Source organism: Triplophysa rosa, linkage group LG6, assembly GCF_024868665.1.
Source record: "Triplophysa rosa linkage group LG6, Trosa_1v2, whole genome shotgun sequence".
NCBI classification, from domain to species: domain Eukaryota; kingdom Metazoa; phylum Chordata; class Actinopteri; order Cypriniformes; family Nemacheilidae; genus Triplophysa; species Triplophysa rosa.
In genome coordinates this window covers 27,705,559-27,720,715 of record NC_079895.1, presented here as the reverse complement: position 1 = coordinate 27,720,715, position 15,157 = coordinate 27,705,559, and the positions used below count along the sequence as shown (strand labels likewise).

The 15,157-nt window shown below is 42.7% G+C and overlaps 3 protein-coding genes across 4 annotated transcripts in view; 1 reads left to right on the top strand and 2 right to left on the bottom strand.

Annotated features, from left to right (window-relative positions):
- The window catches only part of dip2a (disco-interacting protein 2 homolog A), a 53,785-nt gene extending 53,205 nt beyond the window's left edge, over positions 1 to 580 (bottom strand). The window contains exon 1 of the mRNA XM_057335836.1: positions 120 to 580. Coding sequence (XP_057191819.1) covers positions 120 to 249 — 130 coding nt within the window. The 5' untranslated portion in view covers positions 250 to 580. The remainder of the gene's footprint in view (positions 1 to 119) is intronic.
- A 1,020-nt stretch (positions 581 to 1,600) lies between these two features.
- On the bottom strand, positions 1,601 to 6,795 carry LOC130555694 (CASP8 and FADD-like apoptosis regulator). 2 transcript variants are annotated; one of them, XM_057336109.1, is made up of 10 exons: positions 6,714 to 6,795; positions 5,709 to 5,989; positions 5,525 to 5,630; positions 5,239 to 5,374; positions 4,740 to 4,801; positions 4,583 to 4,652; positions 4,240 to 4,286; positions 4,075 to 4,147; positions 2,988 to 3,498; positions 1,601 to 2,879 (listed from the first exon to the last, which is right to left on the bottom strand). In XM_057336109.1, exons 2-10 carry the CDS (start codon positions 5,987 to 5,989, stop codon positions 2,756 to 2,758), a joined length of 1,410 nt encoding a protein of 469 aa, XP_057192092.1. In that variant the 5' UTR covers positions 6,714 to 6,795; the 3' UTR covers positions 1,601 to 2,755. The 2 variants fall into 2 exon arrangements, with proteins under 2 accessions (XP_057192092.1, XP_057192091.1); XM_057336108.1 differs by having other exon boundaries at positions 1,602 to 2,879; positions 4,075 to 4,150.
- Positions 6,796 to 13,501: 6,706 nt separating this feature from the next.
- LOC130555695 (L-selectin-like) lies at positions 13,502 to 14,699 on the top strand. Its single transcript, XM_057336110.1, has 2 exons — positions 13,502 to 14,254; positions 14,587 to 14,699. Exon 1 carries the CDS (start codon positions 13,518 to 13,520, stop codon positions 14,250 to 14,252), a length of 735 nt encoding a protein of 244 aa, XP_057192093.1. The 5' UTR covers positions 13,502 to 13,517; the 3' UTR covers positions 14,253 to 14,254; positions 14,587 to 14,699.
- The last annotated feature ends 458 nt before the right edge of the window (positions 14,700 to 15,157 follow it).

Below are 15,157 nucleotides of genomic sequence, written 5' to 3'. Positions count from 1 at the left end.
GTTAATCAAGCTCTACACTGACAGACATCGAACATCATCACCAACATACATCACAATATCAGACGGACGTGTGACATTGGCAGCACGAGCTCAACACAGGCGGAAGATCCGCGACTCACCCTCGGACAGCTCGAGCTCGAGCTCCGCCAGCTTCTCGCGCACCTCCGCCGGGAGAGTGCGCGCGACCGCCGTTGACGGCTCCGACATCAGCATCAATAATCCGGTGGAACCGCGTTCTGCCATAATCATCCAAACGGGTCTGATCTGGAGCGAGGTTCTGTTGTACTCAGATCAGCCGGTGGACACGGCGGGCGGATCGCGTGCAGATGTGAGGAGCGTTTGGGGCGGTTTCATTCACCTTCACGGCTCGACCGATCCGCTCACCGGAGGACATCAAATGATCAGAAGTAAGATCAGTCCTCTTCCTCAGGTCGAATTTAACGATGACTCGCAGTGCATACCTGTAGATTGTCGTTTAAAATCTCTGTTAAACTCGCGCAAGTCTCTTCAGCGCGCCGCCAGCGCCATTGCAGTGCAGGAGCGAGCGCGCGCACCATTCCAGTCCGGCGCGTGAATGAGTTCTGACTCACCCCCACACACACGCACACACGCACACACGCACACACACGCACACACACACACGCACGCACGCACGCACGCACGCACGCACGCACACACACACACACGTAGATGTTTTATACTGTACAAACTGTATATTCTATCCCCTATCCCTAACCCTATCCCTAAACCTAAAGATCATAGAACACTTTTTGCATTTTTAGATTTGTAAAAAATATTGTTCTGTACAATTTATTAGCTTTTGTGCCCATGAGGACCTCAATTTTGGTCCCCACGGTGACACGAGTCCCCATGTGTTGGTGTGTATTCAGGTTTAGGTCCCCACCGGGATATACAAACATGAACACACACACACACGCACAGCACGCACGCACGCACACACACGCACGCACACACACCACACACCACACACACACACACACACACGTCACAGGCTTTGGTTGACTATCTCCGTAGGGGACAGTCCATAGGCGTAATGTTTTTATACTGTACAAACTGTATATTCTATCCCCTATCCCTAACCCTATCCCTAAACCTAAAGATCATAGAACACTTTTTGCATTTTTAGATTTGTAAAAAATATTGTTCTGTACAATTTATTAGCTTTTGTGCCCATGAGGACCTCAATTTTGGTCCCCACGGTGACACGAGTCCCCATGTGTTGGTGTGTATTCAGGTTTAGGTCCCCACCGGGATATACAAACATGAACACACACACACACACACACACAAATATCTGGTATTACTTGTGGGGACATTTACTTATTTACTTAAACGGTCGTCTCTACACTGTAGGTTTATGAGGACCGCGCGCGCGCACAGGTTTTGTGTCATTTTCTGTGAACTGTTGGTATTCAACTAATTACAGGATTTGTAAACAACAACGACTTACAACTAAGATTACACACATCGCCATATAAACATTTGTCACTACGAATAAGTAGCCTACACAATTCACTATAGACAAACCGACACGACATTTTATAAACATCTCCATCTAAAACCTGTTAGCAATAAATATAAATAAATACATGAACTTAGTCTAAACTAATTACATTTATTTTACTAATAAATATTCAGCAGATACATTATTTGAATAACATTTAATTAATCAGTTTAAATGTAAAATAGAAAAAAATGAACACTTTCATAATCAACCAAACTCTGAAGACGGTATAAAAGTTTGTCAGAAAGACAACACCGCCGACATGTGGACAATTCAGGAAACTACACACAACCAGAAACATAAAGGCCCGGTTTCACAGCTTAAGGCTAGTCCCAGACTAAAATGAACGTGTGACCTGTCCAAACGGAATATAACTTGCCCAGAAATATCTTAAACATATCAGTGCCATTGTTTTGTCTCAAGATACACACCAGTAATGTTTTCTTCTAAGGCATTTATGTAAAAGCAACATAAATATCTTCTTTCAACTAAGCCATAGTCCTGGTTTAAGATAAACCGTGTCTGTGGAACCGGGCCAAACACACAACAGCACAAGCATCAGTTGGATTATGATTAAACTGTGATCAAGTTTATAATGTACTGGGTGTAAACTGTACGAGAGAAGATTGTTACTATTATAAGTGAATATAGACGCTCTATCGTCTGAAACTGACTCACTGAAAGAAACTCTTGTTAAACCATTTATGAAAAAAATACATTTGAAGAGAATAATAACAGTGATATAAACTGAATATATTAAGGACCAGCACATCACAGTCTGTTTATGAAAACTAGATCATGTTAAGAGTTATAAAGAGATTGTAAACCACCAACAGAACGAAAATAGGATCCAGAATGAATGTTTTCTTCATTTAATTTACACTTGTTAAAAGTGGAAAAGATCTCCACAGAAACATCGAATGCCATTTCAAGACAGTTTAGATTTCAGCCGTTCATGTCACGCTTACTAGAAACACTCTTGTGATCATTTCATGTCACATGACGATCAGTCGCTCATTGTGAGCACATGATGAACACATGATATGATCATGTTACCTCATATGGGTTTCAGACTTTGAAACATTTCTTATAAAATTACAATAAATGCAAATGATAATTGATACAATCAATCCGAACATCATTGTGGTATCGTTGAAGCATTTGAAATGTTACAGATAAAAACACATCTTTACTTTCACACAACCTCCCTCATAACATCAGGGCCGAGAATCATAAATACATATTTTTTCTGAGAGTGTGTTTTAGATTTAAAACAGAAGATCCTGGAAATTTGCTGTTGTGTTTAAATACTTCACGATTCACGGCTGTGTGCGCATCCAGCAGATGAGTCCTCCTGTTACACACAAACAAAAAACAAGTTATTTCACCTCTAAACTCTCATCACACACGGCCGGATAATCAACTCTTTCATAAGTCCAGTTTTATTTAGTGTGGATAGTACCTGATGTGTCCGCCATGTAAAGCAGATGTGAGAGCGTTCAGGTACACAGACGGATGTTCTGGTGTCTTCGGCTGCTTCTCTTGACTGCAGCAGTGACTCCAGAAGATGTCTGCATCCGTCGGGACGCTCCTCGCTCGGCAGAACACCGCAGGACCATCCGTCTCCAGCTCTCCGTCTTCATGACCTCTGAACCCCACACACCTCTGAGGCTCAGAGACGTCGTATGTCTGGATGAAGAAGAGTTTGGGTTTGCCGGCCAGGCCGGGGCAGGAGTCTGCGGTGAACAGGTGTCTGATGGTGTCCAGGTTGAGTCCGGGCCCGTGATGGTCAGTGTCCAGCAGATGTGATGAGCGACGGCTGAGGCTGATCATACAGCAGATGAAGGCACATGAGCTGTAGAGATCTCGCTGATGGGCGACGTCCATCAGAACAGCCAAGACGTCTCTCACGCTCAACAGCTTGTGTTTCATCACGCGGAAATGTAAGCATGTGAATGTTTTCTCCAGCACATCTGTGTGTGAAATAGACAGGTGTCATTATCTATGAACATACATCTGAAATAACTGAACATCAAAACGACAACAACAGTGTTTTTGTATTAACACCAGTCAGAGGTTTGATTCTCATGCAATACATGCACTGATGAAATAGAAACTTTACTGTAAGTCACTTTGGATAGAAGCAGCATAAATGTAACCAAATGCTTAAAAAGTCCGGTCTATGAAATTTAGCGGCATCTAATGGTGAGGTTGCGAATTGCAACCAAAGGCTCACTACACCCCTCCCTTTCGAAGCACTACAGTGACTTTTGTTATTGAATGACCTGGTGAATAAAATGAATACATTTGCATAATTTACACCAGATTTAAATCATTGGAAGCAGATTTGAATCATTTGAAATAAATTTGAATCATTAGAATCCGAATTGAATAATTTGATTTTTTTTAATCATCTGAATCAGACTTGAGTCATTTACATCAGATTTGAATCATTTGAAATCAATTGGAATCATCTGAATCAGACTCGAGTCGTTTCAATCCGATTTGAATGATATGGTGAATATAAAAGTGTGCTGGACATTTGTCACCTGTTTCTGTGCCGATGCAGTCGATGATTAAGCACACTCCTCTAGGATCTGTCTGCATACTGTACACTTCAATCTGCTGTGAGAAATCACACCGTTCACATCATCATCATCATCATCACACCTCACAGAACACACGGCTAAAGACACGGCTTTCATCATTCTTACCTGACTACACACGCCAGGTGTTTCTTTCCGTACAGCCGTCCTCTTATCTAAACAAGACCACGAGTGAATTTACAGTAATAACACTCGTGATGTACAGCAGCACTTCATCAGGTACTTCAAGTATACACTAGTTGTGTATACTTAGAGTTTACTATTGCTACACTTAGAGTATACTTAGTTCACTTTTATACACTCAAAAGTGGGCCTAGTTTAGTCCGAAGTAGTACTGAAAAACAAGTATACTAGAACTATCACTCACTACATAAATTAACTTACTGTATATATAATATATTTAAAGGGATTACACGAAATAAGTGAAGGGTTGTGTTTTCTGTGTCCTCACCACAGAGTTTGTGAACTTGACGTGTAACATTGCAGGACACTGATGATGAGATGTCCAATGAGTGGTTTACCTTCACATGACAAAAAAATATGATGTATATTAGAATATATTCAAGTGAATCTCATGTCTTTTATTAAATATCAATATCATCTCTTACTGATGCTGTTGTGTTGAGTTGCTGTTTGACTGCTGGTGAAGTTTCTCGTTTGGTGTTTAACACTGAAAATGCAAATATCGGTTATCAATGAAACTCAACTGACTCATCAGAAATTCCTTTGAGCTCATTTCTCAGGGACGATGATGCAACACAGACCACGACAGACACACACAGAAAGCAGATGTGATGTCTCTAGAGCAAGTTCTCATGTGAATGTGATCTCACTTCCTCATATTTCTCAGTTTCTGTTCACAGTAAACCAGCCTCAGTTTCATGTGTTATCTCTGGATTCCTGTTAGTGGATTTTTTCAGGTTTTTTTAGATGGTTTTGTTGGATTATGAATGGATATCGACTCTGATTGTAAGATGAGCGTTTGCTCTGTGTTTTTTCACATGATAACTTCTGCATGTGTTACAGTCAGAGGATCTGAAGCGGACGTCTCTAAACGCCTCCGAGCATCTGCAATCATTTCACATTAAACGTCACGATGATGTTCACCTTTTTGCTGGTAATGTCTGATTTTTTTGGCCAGATCAGCTCTGTGAATGGATCTCATTAAATGTTCAATTCTGTCCGTCTTGTCACTGGAGAGCTGCTCAACTTTCTCCAACTCCACAACGATGTCTAAAAAACTCTGCATAGAAGAAATATACCTGAAATATTTCAACGGTCCACTGACATTCAGATGTATTTTCAAACTACAGTCAATCAAATCAAATAACACAATCAACAAACTGATGTCAAAGTGATGTTAGCCGCTGTATGAAGTCCCAGCAGATCATACCTGGATGTTTTGAACTTTGTGTTTGGGTAAAGTGTCTCTCAGGAGGAACGTCAATGACTTCAGGTCATGTGTGTCCATGTCTTCACTAACATCAGCCATCAGAACTCTAACACACACACAGAGTCAATACTTCACATCACGAGTATGAATAAAGCCACATTTATCCCTGTGAGAGGTGAATCACCTGTACTCTGACACGACTCCACTGTTCTCCAACATCCCCTCAACAGTGCCCTTACTAGTGCTCAACACGTCTCGCAGCAGGTCGTAGCGTTTGATTCTCAGCATGAGCTCCGTGAGAAACACGTGGTCAGTGTTTGTCATTCGGCAGAGCACAGAATGTAACACTGTTCTGAGATCAGTGGTGCAAGTGTCCGCATGAAGAGCTCCACACAGATAAAACAGACGCTTACATTCATCTGTGCTGAGTTCATCTGTGATCTGACTGATGATGTCACCAAACATCTGACAACAACAACAACACTTTTATCATAGAGAAAAATATCACTGGTGAGATTCTTTTAAGACATCAGTGAGATTAAATGGAATTTTTTGCTTAAATCTCATCTGCGTCTCAGATATTTCTTTTGAGAAAGAGAGTCAGAAATCTCACAAATGTCTCAAACTGAGCTCAAATTTGTCAAGTCTGCGATCAAACGTCATTATTGAAGATATGAACTCAAACACTTCTCAAGCTCCACAATCTCCATTCATTCATTTGATACTTCATCTGAGCAGTGCTGTGGATTCACACACAGCTTTATCACTCATGTCATGAGACGGATGATTCATGGGTTTCACAACTGAATTTAACGGAAAACCAAGGTGATGTCACATGAACTCACATGAATAAATCGTGATCAGATAGAGAAGTGTTTGGACTTTATATGAAAGTCGGACCGCAAATGTGATGCTGATTGATCCAGTCATCATCAAAAAGACACAAGTCTCATTTAAAACATGTAGAAAGTTTTCTGTCATTTCGTAAAGACAGTGATGTATAAAAATAACAACATAAATGATTCATATGTTATATTCTTTGAGGAAAACATTGGTTAGTTTTGTAAAGTTTTGAGATCAGTGCTCTGATGCGGAGTGTGTTTATCTGAAGATGTCAATAACATCAAACATCAAATCACTGTTACATGTAAAAGTAACAAATATTATAAGATAATATTTATGTTCTTACCTTGAGAGAGGCGTTCTTTCAGCTACAGGAAGAAAAGGGAATATAAATGAAAGGGTTCGCGGAACGTAATGTCATTTCTGACGTGAAGGAAAGAGGAAGTGATGGTGACACGTAGAGGAAACTGGGCTTTTCTCACCCACACAGTCTCACATCAGCGCTCATATTAATTAATGTGACGATGAACATTCCAGCAGACACTATCATCAGAAAACAAACTCTATATAACCACCTGTTTCAGGACATATTTTAAAGGTGTCCTGAACTGGCCGTTTTTATTATTTTATACTGTTGTCTGAGGTCTACTTATGACGGTCGTGTGGTTTTTACATTCAAAAACATCAAAATCAATAAGTAATGGGCTATTTTCCACCCAGGTTTTGAGGCCGGCTCTACAAACGATCAGTTTTAATGGGCGTGCCGCATAGAAGACTTGGAAGTAAACGCCCACTGCTATGATTGGATAACAGTTTGTGTAGTAAACTTAGTTGGAGCCTTCTGTGAATTTGGTTAGACAAGTCACGATAGGTTACACATTATCTTGACATATCAAGCGATCTCTATCAAAGCAATAGTGACGCATAGCACAAATATGTTTCCCTTTCTGTCAGTCTCTCAACGTGGTGTCGAGCCGACAGATGGGGTTCGCTCTTGAGAACCTATCAACTTCTGACTAGTTTACAAAAGGCCAATGAAATTGGCGAATGAAATTTGCATGCCGGACTCCGCCCCCGGATATCCGGATATAAAAGGGAGACAGCGTGCTGCATTCATTCACCTTTTGTTCTTTGGAGCCTTCACACTGATCGACTTCAACTCAACTCTACTTCCCCTGGGCGTTTCGGCAGTGCCAGAAGTGTTCAAGTTTTTCTCTAAAAGAGCAAATTTCTCCAGCGTGGAATGTCCCGCTGTTCTCATAAGTGCAACACACTCATCGAGGAGGGGACGAACATGATGTCTGCTTCCAGCAGCGGGCGGTTGATGATTCAGACGTTGCATTCACGGGTGGCTGTATTCCCACGGAGTAACGCCAAGAAGGTCCGCTTTCTTAACGCACCAATCTCGCAAGGGGGGGGAGGGGGCTGTTTGGTGATACTGTCGAGCAGCAGTTCTCGACAGTAAAGAAGCAGACAGAGGCTATCAAGCATATCCTCCCCCCGGCGAGACTCGGCCGCCCTCAGCCGCCGAGTCCCGTGCACCATCTGCTTCCCAGCAGCCCTGGTCCTCTTCGACGCCCTCCGGCTCCGGCGTCCCCCACTCAGGCGGCCCCCCAGAAGAAGACATCGAAGAGGAGACCCACCCCGTCAGCAGCCACGGCAAAAGCAGAAGTGGCCCTCATGGGAAGACCCCAGGGAGATCGAGAATACCACCGGGCCCGACCCCAGCCATTCCATCGCTGGGTGGTCGAGCCGGGAAGGTTCCTGCTGTCGAGCCGATCTCCTCCCTGGGGGCCTCCCCACAGCGAGGGATCCATACTGCTAGGCATCGAACCACCCCCCGGGGGGGACGATGAAGCAGATCGAACCCCTAGACCCCCTGTCTCAGTTCCTGGGAACCTGGCTACGGCTTCCCAGGCCATCACGGTGACTAGGGAAGACGATCCATCTCGGCCATACGCAATCCAGTTCGCCAGACGCCCGCCCAAGTTTCGGGGCATCCTCTCAACCTCGGTCAGAGGCAGAGATGCGCCAGTGCTTCGTGCCGAGGTCTCCACCCTTCTGGCGAAGGGATCGAGCCCATCCCTTCAGCCGAGATGTCCAGCGGGTTTTGCAGCCCGTACTTCATTGTCCCCAAGAAAGCCGGGGGGTTGTGCCCCGTCCCACAAGCTGCCGTTCAGGATGATCACGCAGAGGCGCATCCTGACGTCTGTCAGATGTCAGGATTGGTTCATGGCAATCGACCTGAAGGACGCGTACTTTCATGTCTCGATCCTCCCTAGACATAGGCCGTTCCTACAGTTCGCTTTCGAGGGGCGGGCATATCAGTACATGGTCCTCCCCTTCAGTTTGTCCCCGTCTCCGTATGTCTTTACGAAGATCTTGCAAGCCACCTTCACTCCCCTAAGGGAAAGATATGTGTGTGCGTACTGAACTATCTCGACGACTGGCTCATCTTGGCACACTCACGAGATCTGTTGTGTACACACAGGGACCTGGTGCTCCGGCATCTAGATCGTTTGGGGCTACAGGTTAACCAGGAAAAGAGCAAGCTCCAGTGCAGAGCATCCTCTTTCTCGGTATGGAACTCGACTCTGTCTCCATGACACTACATGTTAACTACCGAGAGTGCACAGTCAGTGCTGAACTGCCTGAATATCTTTAAGTAGCCAGCGGTCCCCCTGAAACTATTTCAGAGGCTCCTGAGGCACATGGCATCCTCGGTGGGGGTGGTCCCCCTCGGGTTGATGCACATGCGACCGCTCCAACACTGGTTACAGAGTCGGGTTCCCTGGAGAGCGTGGCACACCGGCAGCAGGCATATGGTAATCACGCCTATCTGCTGACGCACCCTAACCCCGTGGTCTTCAATGACCTTTTTGCGGACTGGGGTACCCCTAGGGCAGGTCTCAAGGCACGTCGTGGTGACGACAGATGCCTCCCTGCAGGGTTGGGGTGCAGTGTGCAATGGGCACGCAGTGTCGGGGCGATGGACGGGCCCCCGCCTGCGTTGGCACATCAACTGCCTAGAGTTGTTGGCTGTGCTACTTGCACTGAAGAGGCTGCAGCCTCTCGTGCAGGGCAAGCACGTGTTGGTCCGGTCGGACAGCACAACTGCCGTAGCGTATATCAATCGACAGGGTGGCATTTGCTCACGGCAGTTAACACGACTCGCCCGACGCCTCCTCCTCCTATGGCGTCAGCAGGTGATCAGCTCCCTGCGAGCCACACATATCCCGGGCGACCTGAACCAAACAGCCGACGCGCTCTCTCGTCAGTCGACGCCAGGCGGAGAGTGGTGACTCCACCCCCGTGCAGTCCGGCTCATATGGGAGTGGTTTGGCCAGGCGCAGGTGGACCTGCTTGCCTCCCCGGACTCCACCCATTGCCCGCTTTGATACTCCCTGACCGAGGGACTTTAGAGGAGGTTTTCCTCTGTGGGTTTTCCTTGACTCAAGCTCCAGCAAATGCTCACAAGTCTGGTGGTCCCGGAGGTGCCCATTCTGGTGGTTCCCAAGGTCCTGCCCCTGGAATCATCTTAACCTGTGGTGGCTACATCCTTGTGGTGCATTTGTGCTGCTCGTCTGTTCCAGAGGCTGCTGAGGCCCATGTCTCCCTTGTGCTTCTGTCACGGTCAGGATGGCTGTCCTTGAGCTTCCTGTGAACATGGCCACTGCCAAGTTGGCCGCCTTTTTGATCTTTCTGTACTCTCTGCCACGTCCAAGATGGCTGCCTCTTAGCTTACAGTACCTTAATTGCAGTGGCATAACTGTAGTGTACTATCTGTCACTGTGTTCTATGTTTACTTTTGTAATTTGTTATATGTTTTATGTTATAATTTGTACAGCACTTTGGCCAACAGCTGTTGTTTTTAAATGTGCTCTATAAATAAATAGGACTGACTGACTGACTTACTAGTATTCTAAAGTAGTTGTTCTCAAACGTTTTCGTTGTAAGGCCCCCCTTGTGTGGGTTGCATTGCATTGTGGCCTCCCAAATAAAGACTTATGATCTTAAACTTAGAATTTTAATGAAACCAAAGACAATATTCAACGAAACAATGCTGGAACATCAATTATTTTGGGCGATAGTTTTCATGGTCCTGTCCTACTTGTCTTGAAATTCCTAGTTTTGTAGATTTGAGGATAAATTTAAATAAAAGTATTTTTTCTTTTACTTGGCAGTTTGCACTTGGGTTCTGTCTTGAGGTTCATGACAGATTTTATTGTTTTTCTGTTGTTTGATGTTTTGATAAATTTCATAAATTTCATAAAATGTCACAAAACGCGTGGCCACCCTGGATCCATCTTGGGGCAGATTGAGAACTTCTGTAGAAAAGTAAAAAAAGTGTAATTCCCTTCAAGCATAGGCTGGCACAAGTGGTTTCCGTACTACTGGTTTATTTGATGGCTTTTCCCCCAAATCACCGTGAAAACTAAACAATGAATACAAAACCACATTAACTTAATATAAACCTAAACATACATTAGCAAACAGACATACTTTAAGAACTTCAAACACAAAATACAAACAAAGCAAATATAAAGCGAAAATACCTCGTTGGCTGCATGCTATATGAAAGAAATTGTCTTGAATACTCTTTAATCTTATGTTCAAAACCCTTGCAAAAAGAGACATCCATTGAAGCATACACGCTTAACGTTCGTGTTTGCCGCTGGCTTGCTTACATGAACTGAGAACCTTGCTGACAGTTAGCCATTAAATATAACCATCGATATTTCAAAATTAAAGTCCCAAACCAAATAACAAAAACAAATTCACAAAAAATAAATGTAACTTATTTTCTTTATAACAAAAAGTATCTTAGAAAAAGTAAACAACTTATATACATAATATATACTGTCATGGTTCTGCCTTTTCTCTGTATTGCCTTTTCTTGTCTGTCACCCAGTCCGCCTTGTCTCATCTGTCTACCCCTTGGTGAGCACCTGGAGGTGCTCATTAAAGGGGGGGCTTCTGTCATGGTTCTGACAAAGTCTTTGGTTATGTGTGGAGAGAAACATATTATTGTCCTTTTGACAATAATATGCGTTCTCTCCAGTGTCTTGTCATTGACCCCGCCCTCTCGTTTCATGTATTGCTTCCCTGCCGTGTCTAATGTTTCCCACCTGCCCTGTGTAATTATCCCTCGTTTGTCTCTCCTTTAAAATGCCCTCGTTTCATTGTCTTGTTGCTCGTGTATTACGTTTGGTCTGTGTACTGTGTACTGTTTATGTGCTATGTACCTCGTTCAGTGTTCCTGTTCCCAGCCTTGCCCGTATTCTGTGAGTTTTGTGTTCTACCCTGTCGTGTTGTGGTGTAAGACGTTTGGTCGTGTCCTTTAGTTTAGTTTTGCTGTCCTTGTTTTCGTTTTGCCCCCACGTGGGAAGTCTTTTGTATTATATATATTTCTTAGTTCTGTTTTCCCCCATTGAGGGTGTTTGTTTTGCGTTTTGTGTATATTAAAGTCTTGTTTGTTAACCCCTTCACTGTCTGCCTGCATTTGGGTTCTTCCACCACTCCGAGTCCTTGACAATATACAATATAATAACAAACAGTTACAAAAAGTATTTAGATTACGTTACTAAACTTGATATAATAAATATAACGAAATACAATTCAAGTTACTTTTTAAAAGTTAACCTCCCAATACTGACTACAGCCAGGCGAGTTTTTCTCCAGATCTCTGAGCTAGAATGATATAACCTTCTGGTGGATATTTCCGATGGATGAAAAAGGGACTATTCAGCACCTGAGAGTCATGTACTGACCCTGGATATCGCACAAAAATATCCAAATATACATGTGGTCACAGATGGCCTGGAGATGAATAGAGTGGAATAGTTTCCTGTTCATGTAACACACAGCTTCCTCACTTGGTGGTTTAATCCTGACCTACAAACATCCATAAGTCGGTCCATTGATCTTGGCATGGTCGTGGTTGCAAGAAACGAACTGCTAGATCCAATAGTGATTAGATATTCTGTAACGTGAAGTCCATGAAACGCGACATATAGGAAAAGGATCTGCAGTTTTAAGATGTTTAATAAATCCAGCAAATGTAAATCGAAAACATGAAACAGGAATTTGAACAAGGCAAAGCAATAAACAAGCCAAAACTTCATGATACATTCTATAACTGACAGAGGACTAAGGCAAACACAGGGGTGATATACACAAGGTCATCAATGAAAACAATGAACAACTTTTACCAATTATGTAAGTGTTCAGCATCAGTACCATATTCACAAAATGACTTTTTCTTTTAATTTTTACATTGGGTTTTACATTGGTACTGGTATACTTTGTGCTCTGGCTGCTGGTTTTTGTGGTTCAGCCAATGTTTTCTTTGGTTAAAAAATACCTGTCAGCCAACGGCAACAACATTTACATTCGCTCACAGTTTACTTAAAAACCAAATGTACAATGTTTGCAAGGGAAATTACTGTATCTGGTCAGGTAGACATTTCACAAATATTATGGTGTGGTATTATTTAAAGCTCTGTCTGTTTGAGATCTAAATCTATCATTAACTATTTGTCCAATACAATTTTATAATTAAGTTAAGAAACAAATCCTACAAGTAGCCTAATAAATGCAGATAATCTTACTCATGTAGGTAAATCATGAAATGAAATATCATCAAATGTGCTGGAATGGAAATGTAATGCAAATAGAAATATAACATAATTAGAGTCTTTGACTACAGTAACCAAATTTTGTGCAACTTCATCTGTCTCAATTACACAGTAACAATTAAACTGTTTATATTACAAATCTGTCCATGCCATGATTAAAAAATACATGTTGTCATCCTGTATCATCCATTCCAAAGTTGTCAGTTTGTGTGGAGGCCATTCAGTGTTTTCAGACAGCAAGATTTAAGATTTCCAAACAAGATTCAAATCAGTGTCTGCTGTGGTAAAAAAAAAAAGGGGGACGTTATGCAATTTTTCATTTCAGATGTACCCACAGTTGTTTTCCTAGAAGCTTTCTGATTGGCTACATGCACCTGACATGTGTTTGTTGTGTTGTGATTGGACTGTGTCACTGTCACTCTTTTGTGATTGGTTGTGTGTCAGTTGAAGTAAGAGAGAGTCACAGTTGTGTCTTCATCTTCAAACTCACAAAACCTCTTGACTGGGTAAAGATGAAGACTACACTCACTGTGCTCCTCATCATCCAGCTCTATGGACTCGCCTCATGTGCCATTAAACAACATTACTTTATAGATCAGATGAAGACATGGGATGAAGCACAACAATACTGTAGAACCAACTATCATGACCTGTCCACCTTCATCAATGAGATTGAGGAACATCAGTTTAAAAAAGATTCAGATGCTCAAACTTCTCGTGCCTGGGTTGGACTCTACAAACAACCTGGAACCTGGACGTGGGCAACAGGTGAAGTTGCAACACAAATCAGCTGGGATGATGAAGAACCAGGCAATGATTTCTGTGCTTTTATAGAGAAAAACCATATGAAACTTCATGATGATGTATGCACTACTCCTCACACCTTCTTCTGTATGTATGAGTCTGTGAATACTGTGACGGTTCAGCAGTCTGAGAGCTGGGAGGGAGCTCTAGAATACTGTAGACATCATCATGATGATCTGGCGTCTCTGAGCTCAAGCAGAAGCATGACTGATGCTCTCAGTAAGATCACAGGAGCTCAAACACAATACGTGTGGATCGGTCTGCGCTTTCTAGCAGGTGGATGGTTCTGGATCAGTGGAGATGATCTTATCCTCAATGTCTGGTCTTCAGCTGGACCGCCTCAATGTCCTGCCCAAAACCAACACTGTGCAGCTCTGGACAAGAACACAAAGACCTGGACACCCAGAGACTGTGAGGAGAAGCTCAACTTTCTGTGTTTTTAGAGGTCAGTAAAGGCTTCTTCACCTACACGTTGTTCTAAAAAGCCCAGACTGTAGCTGTATGGTAGCAGTTGTGGATGGGTTGGTGCAAAAATAATCTTACCCTGGAGTGCCAGTGCCCTGCAAAGTTTAGCTCCAACCCTGATTAAACACCTGAGCAAGCTAATCATGGTCTTTAGGATCACTAGAAAATCACACGTGAATGAATTTGATCATGTTAGAGCTTACATCAAAAAGCTTTATGTTAGCCCTTACTACTAGTTGCTGGGACTACATTCTACGGTGGCAAAAAGCAAATATAACTAAAACTGTCTTTGTTTTATATGATATCTTTTAGAGCGTCGGACTGTCTTGGACGCCGCTGCTGGACTACTTTTTGGGACTCTTGGAAAACTTTTCAGCCTATTATGTTTATAACACTTGCGTAACATGGCTATCCAAGGAAATGTGAACAGTGAAAAGTTTAAGTGCAAAACACAAAATAATGTAAAAATGTAAATAAAAGTGATTCACGTGTAAGAAAGAGAGGCTGTGCTGTACCGGCTGAAGGGCATTTTTAGGACTATCCATGATACAGCACTCGCTTTAGTACCTTATTGCTTTAAGTAGTTTTTAAGGTAAAATCACTAAAAGCCTTTCTTCTTTTGAAAAATATAGTTCCACCGTTCATCCCAATTCACATACTACTGTATCTATCCTTAATATCTACACTGTAAAAAACCCAACTCAAAAAAAGTTCAAACAACTAATTTTGTTGTGTTGGTTGAGCAAAAGTCCATGAAAAAGTTCACAGAACTTCTTTTAATAAGTTCATTCATTGTAACCAAACATTTTCTTCATTAACTTAAAAATATGAGTTGTGTGAAAAATTCTTTGCAAGTTCACTCAAAAAGACCTCTATAAATGTA

Coding starts and splice junctions, on each gene's coding strand:
- LOC130555695 (XM_057336110.1), top strand. CDS start 13,518: ATGAAGACTACACTCACTGTGCTCCTCATCATCCAGCTCTATGGACTC.
- LOC130555694 (XM_057336108.1), bottom strand. CDS start 5,989: ATGTTTGGTGACATCATCAGTCAGATCACAGATGAACTCAGCACAGAT. Junction 4,653..4,739: donor AACTCAACACAACAGCATCA/GTAAGAGATGAT, acceptor TGTCATGTGAAG/GTAAACCACTCATTGGACAT. Junction 3,499..4,074: donor CTGCATCGGCACAGAAACAG/GTGACAAATGTC, acceptor TTTCACACACAG/ATGTGCTGGAGAAAACATTC.